Source organism: Erythrolamprus reginae, chromosome 11, assembly GCF_031021105.1.
Source record: "Erythrolamprus reginae isolate rEryReg1 chromosome 11, rEryReg1.hap1, whole genome shotgun sequence".
NCBI lineage: Eukaryota > Metazoa > Chordata > Lepidosauria > Squamata > Dipsadidae > Erythrolamprus > Erythrolamprus reginae.
In genome coordinates, this window is record NC_091960.1 from 3,675,382 (window position 1) to 3,687,623 (window position 12,242).

At 45.1% G+C, this 12,242-nt stretch overlaps 1 protein-coding gene across 2 annotated transcripts; it reads right to left on the reverse strand.

Annotated features, from left to right (window-relative positions):
• Positions 1 to 4,688: 4,688 nt before the first annotated feature.
• On the reverse strand, positions 4,689 to 10,733 carry CCDC97 (coiled-coil domain containing 97). 2 transcript variants are annotated; one of them, XR_011560278.1, is made up of 6 exons: positions 10,621 to 10,708; positions 7,988 to 8,949; positions 6,517 to 6,774; positions 5,545 to 5,674; positions 5,081 to 5,457; positions 4,689 to 5,008 (listed from the first exon to the last, which is right to left on the reverse strand). XR_011560278.1 is itself a non-coding variant. In XM_070763945.1 (5 exons), exons 2-5 carry the CDS (start codon positions 8,844 to 8,846, stop codon positions 5,325 to 5,327), a joined length of 1,380 nt encoding a protein of 459 aa, XP_070620046.1. In that variant the 5' UTR covers positions 8,847 to 8,949; positions 10,621 to 10,733; the 3' UTR covers positions 4,689 to 5,324. The 2 variants fall into 2 exon arrangements, 1 of the variants encoding a protein (XP_070620046.1); XM_070763945.1 differs by having other exon boundaries at positions 4,689 to 5,457; positions 10,621 to 10,733.
• Between the last annotated feature and the right edge of the window lie 1,509 nt (positions 10,734 to 12,242).

Here is a 12,242-nt window from a genome sequence, read left to right on the forward strand (position 1 = left end):
ATTGTCCAGCATTCTGTGTCACACAGTGCCCCCCCCCCCAATTGTACACAGGGGTCTTGAGCAGGAAGAGAAGGCAAAACCCTCCCTTTCCCTTGCCCCCCAACAAATGGTACCCAAGGGATTCCTGCCTGCCTCAACCAACAGAGGTAGCACTTGAACATCTGTTTCAATAACCTATCTGTCATCTATCCATCTATCTATCTATCTATCCATCCATCCATCCATCCATCCATCCATCCATCCATCCATCCATCCATCCACCCATTCATCCATCTATCCACCCATCCATCCATTTCTGTCACCTGTCTGTCTGTCTATCCATCTATATCTGTCTGTCTATCTATTATACAAATCTAATAAATAATAATAATAATAATAATAATATAAGAACATCAGAAGAGCCCTGCTGAATCGGGCCAAAGCCCACCGAGTCCAGCATTCTGTCACACAGTGGGCCACCAACTGTCCATGGGGATCTTGACCAGAAAGAGGAGGCAAGACCCTCTCTTTCCCTAGACCCCCACCAAGTGGTACCCAAGGGATCCCGGCCTGCCTCAACCAACAGAGGCGGCACATGGACATCCGTTTCAATAACTACAGATACACTTGCCGTCCGTGAATCTGTCCAATCCTACCTTGAAGCTCTCCAGGCTGACAGCTGTCACGACCTCTTCTGGAAAGGAATTCCATCAACCAAGGACCCTCTGGGTGAAGAAATATTCCCCTTGATTTGTCCTCACTTTCTTACCTTTGAGCTTTAGGGAGGGCCTCCTCGTCCTAGTATTGTGTGATAGAGAAAAGGGTTTTTCCCTATCCACCTTTTCCATCCCATGCGTGATTTTATATCCTTCGATCAAGTCACCTCTTCCGTCTTTCAAAGCTGAATAGACCGAGGCCTTGCAACCTGGTTTCATAAGGGAGGGGTTCAATTCCCTTGACCATTCTTCTGGCCCTTTTTTGCGCCTTCTCCAGCTCCATTCTATCCTCCTTGAGGTGCGGTGACCGGAACAGCAAAAGCTGGCTGAGGAATTATGGGAGTCGAAATCCACAAGTCTTAAAGTTGCCAAGGTTGGTGAGCCCTGACCTAAGGAACTGCAGAATCAGTTAGTGGTCAGCAGAGAAACTGGGTTAACAGCAACCAAAGGACGAAGAAAAGGAAAGGGGAAGAGTGACTCCATGTGGTCAACATAGAGACGGTATCACCTCTCACACCAAATTTGAAGGTGGATTTTTTCCAAACTGAATCCAGGTCTGATGTTTACTGGAGGTTTGCTGCCCCCTCCTGGTCATAACCATCCAAAGCAACTGACGATGATGCTAGCCTAGATTTAGGGGCTGCGTTCTCAGCTTAGAGAGAGAGAGAAATAAATAGGTGGTTTTATTTATTTATTATTTGGATTTGTATGCCGCCCCTCTCCGAAGACTCGGGGCGGCTCACAAGAAGTGAAAAACAATCCAATACATAATCCAATTAATTAAAATATTAAACGTTTTTAAAAAAAACCCTATACTAACATACACACACACAAGCATACCATGTATAAATTCAGCGGGCCCAGGGGGAGATGTTTAGTTCCCCCATGCCTGACGGCAAAGGTGGGTTTTAAGGAGTTTACGGAAGGCAGGAAGAGTAGGGGCAGTTCTGATCTCTGGGGGGAGTTGGTTCCAGAGTCGGTGCCGCCACAGAGAAGGCTCTCTCCCTGGGGCCCGCCAACCGACATTGTTTAGTGGACGGGACCCGGAGGAGGCCCACTCTGTGGGACCTAATCGGTCGCTGGGATTCGTGCGGCAGGAGGCGGTCTCGGAGATATTCTGGTCCGATGCCATGAAGGGCTTTATAGGTCATAACCAACACTTTGAATTGTGACCGGAAACTGATCGGCAGCCAATGCAGACTGCGGAGTGTTGGTGTAACATGGGCATTTTTGGGAAAGCCCATGATTGCTCTCGCAGCTGCATTCTGCACGATCTGAAGTTTCCGAACACTTTTCAAAGGTCGCCCCGTGTAGAGAGCATTACAGTAGTTGAACCTCGAGGTGATGAGGGCATGAGTGATCTTGGGGGCGCCAAAGTGTGAGTTGTCGTAAGTGGACAACTAGCTAGGCAGGAGCTGAAAACACCCCTTACTCACTTACACACACACACACACACACGCCTTGCTTCCAAATCAGATTAAAGCAACTTTAGTTCATCAGAAAGGAACATGGTTGAGTTTATATCCTGGTCAAGTCTTTTCAGCTGTAAAGGTAAGTTCCTTGCTCCCTTAGAATATCAATCACAGAGTGGGCCTTCTCCGGGTCCCGTCAACTAAACCAGTGATTTTCAACCTTTTTTGAGCCGCGGCACATTTTTTACATTTACGAAACCCTGGGGCACATTGAGCGGGAGGGGGGGGACGGCTAAAAAAAGTTTGAACAAAAAATTTCTCTCTCTTCCTCCCCTTCGCTCTATTTCTTTCTCCCTCCCTCTTTCTCTCCCTTCCTTCCTCTTTCTTTCTCTCTCCATCCCTCTTTCTTTCTCTTCCTTCCTCTCTTTTTTTGCTCTCTTTCTCTCTCCCTCCCTACATCGCTCTATGTCTTTCTCTCTCTCTCTCTCTCCTTCCCTCCCTCTCTTTCTCTCTCTCTCTTGCTTTCTTTCTCTCTGAGCTTCGCGGCACACCTGACCATGTCTCGCGGCACACTGGTTGAAAAACACTGAACTAAACAATGTCGGTTGGCAGGGCCTAGGGGAAGAGCCTTTTCTGTGGCGGCCCCGACCCTCTGAAACCAACTCCCCCCAGAGATTAGAATAGCCCCCACCCTTCTTGCCTTTCGTAAGCTCCTCAAAACCCACCTCTGCCGTCAGGCATGGGGGAACTAAGATAACCTTTCCCCCTAGGCTTCTACAATTTATGCATGGTAGGTTTGTATGTATGATTGGTTTTATAACAAGGGTTTTTAACTGTTGTAATATTGGATTGTTACATTCTGTTTTTTGTCACTGTTGTTAGCCACCCCGAGTCTACGGAGAGGAGCGGCATACAAATCCAATAAATAAATAAATAGCATTTTAAATTTTTTTTACAATTATCCTATTCCTTTCTTTCCGTCAATCCAATTATAAAATTTACCCCAAACAGTACAGTATTCTTTTTCCTGTTTACTCTGGAAATGGAGAAACCAAAGAAACAGAACTATAACTGTAAATACGTCTTTAAGTCTGAGGTTCGTTGTGTTTTTTGTTTTTCAAAAAATCAAATTAACAAAAACATAATAGCAATAGCATTTAAACTTATATGCCGCTTCCTAGTGCTTTTACAACCCTCTCTAAGGGGTTTACAGAATCAGCCTCTTGCCCCCAACAATCTGGGTCCTCATTTGACCCACCCCAGAAGGACGGAAGGCTGAGTCAACCTTGAGTCGGTGGTGAGATTTGAACTGCTGAACTACAGCTAGCAGTTAGCTGAAGGGACCTACAGTACTGCACTCTAACCACTGCACCATCCCGGCTCATAGGACATTAGCTCCCCTCAGTTTGTTAATTAAACTTTTATCCCATGTTTTATTTCTCTCGAAGTAACTCAAGGCAGCACTCGTATCCAACACAGCTTCCTCCTTTTGTTTTCCCCACAACAACCTTGCGAAGTGGGCTGGGCTGCGAGAGAGGAACCGGTCCAAAAACACCCAGCCAGCTCTCAGACTTAAGCTGAGACTAGAACTCACAATCTCCTGGCGATGGTTCCAAAATCACCCCGCTAGTTTTCCCAGGTTCATGATCGGTGCCTTAAACCAGTGTTTCCCAACCTTGGCAACTTGAAGTCCAGATATCTTCAAGTTGCCAAGGTTGGGAAACACTGCCTTAAATGGGTGAACAGTGCAGTCAGGCGGTAGGGAAAGCAAGTAGGATGCTTGGCTGCATAGCTAGAGGTATAACAAGCAGGAAGAGGGAGATTGTGATCCCCTTACACAGAGCGCTGGTGAGACCCCATTTGGAATAACACTGTGTTCAGTTCTGGAGACCTCACCTACAAAAAGATGTATTGACAAAATTGAACGGGTCCAAAGACAGGCTACAAGACTGGTGGAAGGTCTTAAGCATAAAACGTATCAGGAAAGACTTCATGAACTCAATCTGTAGAGTCTGGAGGACAGAAGGAAAAGGGGGGACATGATCGAAACATTTAAATATATTAAAGGGTTAAATAAGGTCCAGGAGGGAAGTGTTTTTAATAGGAAAGTGAACACAAGAACAAGGGGACACAATCTGAAGTTAGTTGGGGGAAAGATCAAAAGCAACATGAGAAAATATTATTTTACTGAAAGAGTAGTAGATCCTTGGAACAAACTTCCAGCAGACGTGATAGATAAATCCACAGTCACTGAATTTAAACATGCCTGGGGTAAACATATATCCATCCTAAGATAAAATACAGGAAATAGTATAAGGGCAGACTAGGTGGACCATGAGGTCTTTTTCTGCCGTCAGACTTCTATGTTTCTAAACAAACTGACTCTTCGAATTGCAGAATTAATGAGTACAAATTCTAAAAGTGTCTTCCATCTTGGTGTCCTCCTTCTATTTTCTCAACTGTATGTTTCTTTACAGAGTGAATGGTGTACAGCATTTGTGACTTCCATTCTTGCAAACAACAGGAAGGGGCGAACTTCCCTGTGTATTCTGGGGGAAAAAACTGCTAAAACGACGCCAACCCTTATAGAAGGATTTTATTTATTTACCTCTGAATGCTGGAAAACTGCACCCAATTCGTCACCGAATTGCAGAATATTGGTGGAGACGGCGGGATGTTTGGTTTGGGGGCGAGAGCCAGTTCTGTCTCTAACGGAGACCGATTCAATAAAATAATGTTCTTCCGACCTTGGCTGTTTTAAGAGGAGTGGACTTCAAACTCCCAGAATGGCTGGGGAATTATTGGAATTGAAGCCCCTCTTTAAAGCAGCCAAGGTTGAGAAACACCGATTTACAAATCAAGAGGTTAAAGCCGGAAAACAAGAAAGGAACGTGCTGACCTCTCCAGCAAGTGTCCAAATCGAGGGATGAGATTTTATTGGGGTGCGTCAAACGCACACTGGCATTCTCTGACCTCCCCATCGTTTCCTACTGGGAACTCAGGGAGAATTCGAGGTGGTAAATCTCCCGACCGGCTACTGAACGTCCGAGGGCCTTCCAAGCTTCCCTTGACCACCGGTTCAGATTTCAACACTCCCTCGCTTGCGATTTTTCCCACCCGATTCAGGGAAGGGGAGTAAAAATAGAGTGGGATACCGCGCTAACGTAGGCTTCCCTGCTCTGTCGCCAGCGGCGGGAATGTTCCTCCATCCCAGGAACTAAGGTCTTCGCTCCGTCTCCTCTGCCTCCATCCCATCGGCGGCTTCGGCCTCGTCCTCGTCAAAATAGCGTTCTTCTTCGTCTCGAGAGACGATGTCGAGGTTATCAAACTCCGGATTCTCGTCCACTTCACTGAGGGAAGTGTGGAAAAGGGAGAAAGCTTAGGTGTGCATGTAATTCACACGGAGATCTAGCCTGCCCCGACCTTTGTCCTTTTACCTGTAGTCGAAGTCCATATCTTTGCCCTCAAGGAAGTGCTGGTACATACGGCTCGTGAACTCTTCCCGCAGAAACGCCTTCTCCTCCACATCGGGGACCCATTCGTCCGCATCGGGGTTTAAATCCTGGTCTAAAGAGGGAAGAGTGGGAGGGGGATGGCTCGGCGTCTCTCCCAGGGATGGGGACAAGCCGGCCTTCTCCGTTTCCATGCGACTTCCTTATTTTGATTTGCACCCCAACTGTCTTGTTAGCCCACGTTACACCAACACTCCGCAGTCTGCACTGGTTGCCGATCAATTTCCGGTCACAATTCAAAGTGTTGGTTATGACCTATAAAGCCCTTCATGGCACCGGACCAGAATATCTCAGGGACCGCCTTCTGCCGCATGAATCCCAGCGACCGATTAGGTCCCACAGAGTGGGCCTTCTCCGGGTCCTGTCAACTAAACAATGTCGGTTGGCGGGCCCCAGGGGAAGAGCCTTCTCTGTGGCGGCCCCGACTCTCTGGAACCAGCTCCCCCCAGAGATTAGAACTGCCCCTACTCTCCTTGCCTTTCGTAAGCTCCTCAAAACCCACCTTTGTCGTCAGGCATGGGGGAATTGAGATATCTCCCCCAGGCCTATGGTATGTTTGTATGTATGTCTGCTTAATAATGGGGTTTTTAAAATATTTTTAATTGTAAATTATTAGATTTGTTATGAACTGTTTTATTGTGTTGTGAGCCGCCCCGAGTCTACAGAGAGGGGCGGCATACAAATCTAATAAATAATAATAATAATAATAATAATAATAATAATAATAATAATAATCCTAACCAACTCTATGGAGCCAGCTGCCCCTCTTCCCCCTCCTATCCATTATTCCCCATTTCCCCGCAAAGCCACAGGTTCTGCGCTATTTCGTTCGAAGCAACTCGGCTGCTCTCAGGGCCTGGCTCCCTTGAGATCCAACCCCTTCCTTGTTTCACCTACCTCTGCTGTCCTGGTCACTGTCTTCCTCCTCCTCTTCCTCCTGGCAGGCCTCTTCCTGCTCCTGCTGGATCAGCAGCCGCTGCTGGATGACTTTCTCCTGGTAGGAATCTAGGAGGATCCCGGAGAGGGAGCAGGAAGCCTCCAGTTTACAGTGGCCCAGCTCCTGCAGCTCCTCGTCGCTCAGATACTGTCCGATGTACTGCTCATAGAGGAGGGGGTCCCGGCCCCTCATTTGCTCATCGCTGAAATATTCCCCACCTGCAAGGAATGGGGACAGAGGGGTCTGTGAGGTTGACACATTGGTCTCTCTTCTCTCTCTCTCCCTCCCTCTTCGGAGGGGGGCGGCATACAAATCTAATAAATTATTATTATTGTTATTATTCTCTTTGTTTTTTTCCTTCCCTCTCTTCTATTTTTTTTCTCTTCTCTCTCTCCCTCTTCTCACACTCTTTCCCTTTTCTCTCTCTCCCTTATCTTCTTTTCTTTTCTTTCTCCCTCTTCTTTTCTCTCCTTCCCTCTCTTTATTTTTCCTCTTCTCTCTCTGCGTCTTCTCACTCTCTCCTTCCCTCTCTTCTCTCTTTCCCTTATCTTCTCTTTTCTTTCTCCCTCTTCTCTTTTCTCTCCTTCCCTCTTTATTTTTCCTCTCTTCTCTCTCCCCCTCTTCTCACTCTCTCCTTCCCTCTCTTCTCTCTCTCCCTTATCTTCTCTTTTCTTTCTCCCTCTTCTCTTTTCTCTCCTTCCCTCTTTATTTTTCCTCTTCTCTCTCTGCGTCTTCTCACTCTCTCCTTCCCTTTCTTCTCTCCCTCCCTTATCTTCTCTCTTCTTCTCTTTCTCCCTCTTTTCTCTCCTCCCCTCTCTTCTCTATTTTTCCTCTCTTCTCTCTCCCCCTCTTCTCACTCTCTCCTTCCCTCTCTTCTCTCCCCCTCTTCTCACTCTCTCCTTCCCTCTCTTCCTTCCCTCTCTTATCTTTTCTCTCCCCTTCTCTCTCTCCCTCTTCTCTTATTTCTCTCCTTCCCTCTCTTCACTATTTTCCCTCTCTTCTCTTCTCTCTCACCCACTCACCTACGTATCACTGTATCCATCCATCTAACATTCATGTATTCCTCTCTCTTTCTCTCTCCCTCCCTTCCCTCCTTCACTCCATCTGGCTTAGTTACAGAGGAAACTCAAATTTCTCTCTTTGCACAACGGAACTATCAACTAACAAAATAAACTAAACAAGTAGCTAATGTAGCACACTGTGGGCCTTTGGTCTCTGTCTAAGCTGGAGAACTATGCTGATTGAATTTAGTCCTCTCATTGCAGTCAGCCACTAAGATATGTCAGCAATTTTTTTTTTCATATTAACATGTGGAAGTTATGCTGCTAAAATGGCGCTTATTCCTCTCCCTTGCTCCATAAACCCACCAGTCCACAAGTTGACTTTTAAGCAAGCTGTAACCCACCACCCCAACACTCAGGGCTCCGGTACCTCTGATGAGTTGTTGCAGAGCTGCGTAGCGCTTGTTCCTCACCCTGGTGTGCAGGGTTTTGCCCCGGTTGGATTTGCGGATCTCGGCGCAGTAAAAATCCGCCTCGTAATTGCCAGAGAGATGGCAGAAACAGGGCAAGTGCTCTTCGTGCAGGACACTCCGGAAGCGCTCCAGGAAGATCAGAGGCTTTGCGTGGTACAAATTCCGTAAGATGCCCAATTTCTGGGCTGGTGTAAAATCTGGCTCATCCTTCTGTTGGCTCTGGACTGCCACGCGGCTGCCGGCCACAGCGTGGAACATGGCAAGCACAGCGGAGTCCTCCTCTTCCATGGGGCTGTCAATGACCACGTCTGAACCAGAGGATTTAAAATTTCCATTATTGTAATGCAACTGTTTGTCGTCGACGTCGTTCGTCTCCTCTCTGTTGGGGGTGACATTTTCACCATCCAAGTCCCCCAGTTTTTCAGCACCTCGGTTAAAATCTTGGTTAGCTTCACTGCCATTATTTGTGGCTGGGTTTTCAGTCTTTAATTCACTCCAGGAACAGGTGAGAGGCAGCTTCACTTTGGACCTGTGTTTGTCCGCAGAAGAATTTTGGCCTAGATGCCAAGATTGCTCCTCCCAGTGAGGCGGCAATTGAAATGTTCCTTTCCTGCTCCGGGAATAGTTGTGTGAATTTGGGACTCCTGACATTTGTTCTCCCCAATAGGTGTGACTCCTAGGGGAACTGCCAACTGTCCCAAAGCTGCACATATCTGAGGATGCAAGGTTCTGGTCATCACCAGGAGACGCTTGGAAAGACCTATCAGAATCCCTGTTGCTCTGCGAAGGGCAACCTTTGCTTGCTGGAATTTCCATACTGTGATTTCTTGCACTCGGTTTTGTCTGGAAAATTGCTCTCTGCCCTCTGGGACAAACTGCTTGCTTTTTCCTTTTTTTTTCCCCCTTAGGGAATCAACGCCTGGAAAGAGGAAACAATTTTATAACATTGAATCAAACAGATATCAAATGCCCCCAAGAGAGGGAATCACATCTAGGACCACCACAGACAGTGACTCAGAAATAAATACAAATATGTTTGTATGACACTATGGCCTGAAACCCAAGAGGTGTTCCGTGAAGTAAGGGTGTTCCGAAAAGCACTATCATTAAGTGTTGTACCTTATGATTGATTCTTGACAAACTTATCTTTTTTTTTATGTACATTGGGAGCATATGCACCAGAGACAATAGAATAGAATAAGAATAAAATAGAATGATTGGATTTCTTATTTGTACCTGGACTATCATTAAGTGTTGTACCTTATGATTGATTCTTGACAAACTTATCTTTTTTTTATGTACACTGAGAGCACATTTATTTATTAATCATTTATTTATTAATCAAATTTGTATGCCGCCCCTCTCCGTAGACTCGGGGCGGCTAACAACAGTAATAAAACAATATAAACAAATCTAATATTTAAGTTGATTTAAAATGCACCAAAGACAATAGAATAGAATAAGAATAAAATAGAATGATTGGATTTCTTATTTGTACCTGGACTACCATTAAGTATTGTATCTTATGATTGATTCTTGATGAATTTATCTTTTCTTTTATGGACATTGGGAGCATATGCATCAAAGACAATACAATACTGTAGAATAGAATAGAATTATTGGACTTCTTATTTGTATCTGGAACATCATTAAGTGTTATACCTCATGGTTGTTGATCAATGTATCTTTTCTTTTATGTACATTGAGAGCATATGCACCAAAGACAATATTCTATTCTATTTTCTAAAGTTAAATGATACATAAGACAAATTCAAAATCATTTCAATGAATTATTTCAATGGATGCAAATTTTGGCAGGATGACCCAAAATGATGTTAATAACAATACAGTATCTTAAAAATTGAGGCTTTAATGGCATGAAAAAGAATGGATTTATCAACCACGTCTGCTGAAATTTTGTCCCAAGCATCTACTATTCTTTCAGTCAAATTTATTTATTTATTTATTTTATTTATTAATTCAATTTTTATGCCGCCCTTCTCCTTAGACTCAGGGCGGCTTACAAATAATATTTTCCCACGTTGCTTCTAATCTTCCCCCAACTAACCTCAGATTGTGCCTCCTTGTTTTTGGGTTCACTTTCCTATTAAAAACACTTCTCTCCTGAACCTTATTTAACCCTTTAGCATATTTAAATGTTTCGATCATGTCTCCCCTTTCCCTTCTGCCCTCTAAAAAAAAGCAGTACCGGTATAAGAAGCAATGGGTGGAAAGATATCAAGGAGAGAAGCAACCTAAAGCTAAGAAGAAATTTCCTGACAGTGAGAATAGTTAACCAGTGGAACGACTTGTCACCAGACGTTGTAGGTCTGGCTCCAACTCTGGAGATTGTTAAGAAAGAGATTGAGCAGCCATTTGCCTGGAATGGTATAAGGGTCTCCTGCCCGAGTGGGAGGTTCGACTAGAAGACCTCAAAGGTCCCTTCCGACTCTGTTATTCTGACTGCCAAGCGCTCTGGAGTAGGAAGGGCCCGTAGGGGAGAAGATGGAGGCTCGTTGCCAAAGGAAGGGGCACCTTTCCGGGGCAACCATCCCACCACCCGCAGGGAAAGGCCAGGACGGGACCTCACCGTCGGAAACGGCTCCCGAGACGCCTTCTTCGAGCTCGCGCCTCCGAACGACGTCGCGGGGGAAGGTAAATCAAGACGGACCAGCTGCATCTCCGAGAAACTTCCGGTTCCTGGGCGGGTCCTCGGGGACAGCGCTCCGGGCGGAAATCGTGGCTGCGGAAACTTTGGTTCCGGCGGACTTCTGACGGGACAAATCTGTGTGGGGATTTTATCATCCAGATCAGGGGTAGGCAAAGTTGACTCTTCTATGGCATGTGGACTTCAACTCCCAGAATTCCTGAGCTAGCATGATTGGCTCAGGAATTCTGGGAGTTGAAGTCCACCTGTCATAGAAGAGCCAACTTTGCCTATCCCTGATCCAGATCAAGGTTGTCCCAAAGGTGGTTTTCCAAAAGGCACCTGGACTTTATGGGTGGGTGGGTTGTTTTTTCCCTGTATGAAAACGTTTAGCTTCTCATCCAAGAAGCTTCTTCAGTTGTGTCTCAGTCTCAAGAACTGGGGAAGCTTTTTGGATGAGAAGCGAAAGTTCTTCGAGGAAAGAAACAAAAATCCAATTGCCTTTTGGAAAAAGCACCTTTTGAGATTCTAACTCAGAGCTATGCTGACTGGTGAATTCTGGAAGTTGTCAAGTCTACCGAGTCTTAAAATGGCCAGGTTTGGAGACCTCTGCTGTGGCACCATTGCACCAAAGACAAATTCCTTGTGTGTCCAATCACACTTGGTTAATAAAGAATTCTATTCTATTCTAATGTATCGTTTATTTTATGTACACTGAGAACATATTCACCAAAGACAAATTCCTTGTGTGTCCAATCACACTTGGTCAATAAAGAATTCTATTCTATTCTACTCTAATGTATCGTTTATTTTATGTACACTGAGAACATATTCACCAAAGACAAATTCCTTGTGTGTCCAATCATACTTGGTCAATAAAGAATTCTATTCTACTCTAATGTATCGTTTATTTTATGTACACTGAGAACATATTCACCAAAGACAAATTCCTTGTGTGTCCAATCACACTTGGTCAATAAAGAATTCTATCCTATCCATTCCAGGAAGACTATTACCTGATCTTTTTTTTTTTCTTTTCCCCTATTTTGACAATCTGGGTAAAAACAGGGAATCAATTCCTTGGGTCCTGGTCGATGTAACCCACCTCAGAGTTGGTGTTATAAGGAAAGTAGGAGGCAAGGTGCATTATGTTATGTTCACGCCTTTCAAAAAAATCCCTAAATCTAGCAGTCGGGGAAAATTTTAAAAAAACTGAAGAAAAGCAGAGGGAGGATGGATAAAACGTTGGTATTTATGATGTGACTGATTCAAAAGCCAGAAGGACAACCATCCAGCTGCTGATGTGTGCAGAGGCCAAAAGTTTGAACTTGTAAAATAGCCTCATAGCAGGTGTGTGGAACCTTGGAAAATGTAAGATCTGTGTCCAAAGGTGCTTTTCTGGACTTTTGGGGTTTTTTTTCCTTGAAAACATTTTACAGTGGAACCCCGACATAAGAGCTGCTCTACTTAAGAGCAACTCGAGATAAGAGCTGGGAGGGGAGAGATATTTTTGTTCTACTTACAAGCCCAAATTCAAGATACAAGCGCCAAGGAGCTGTCTCCTG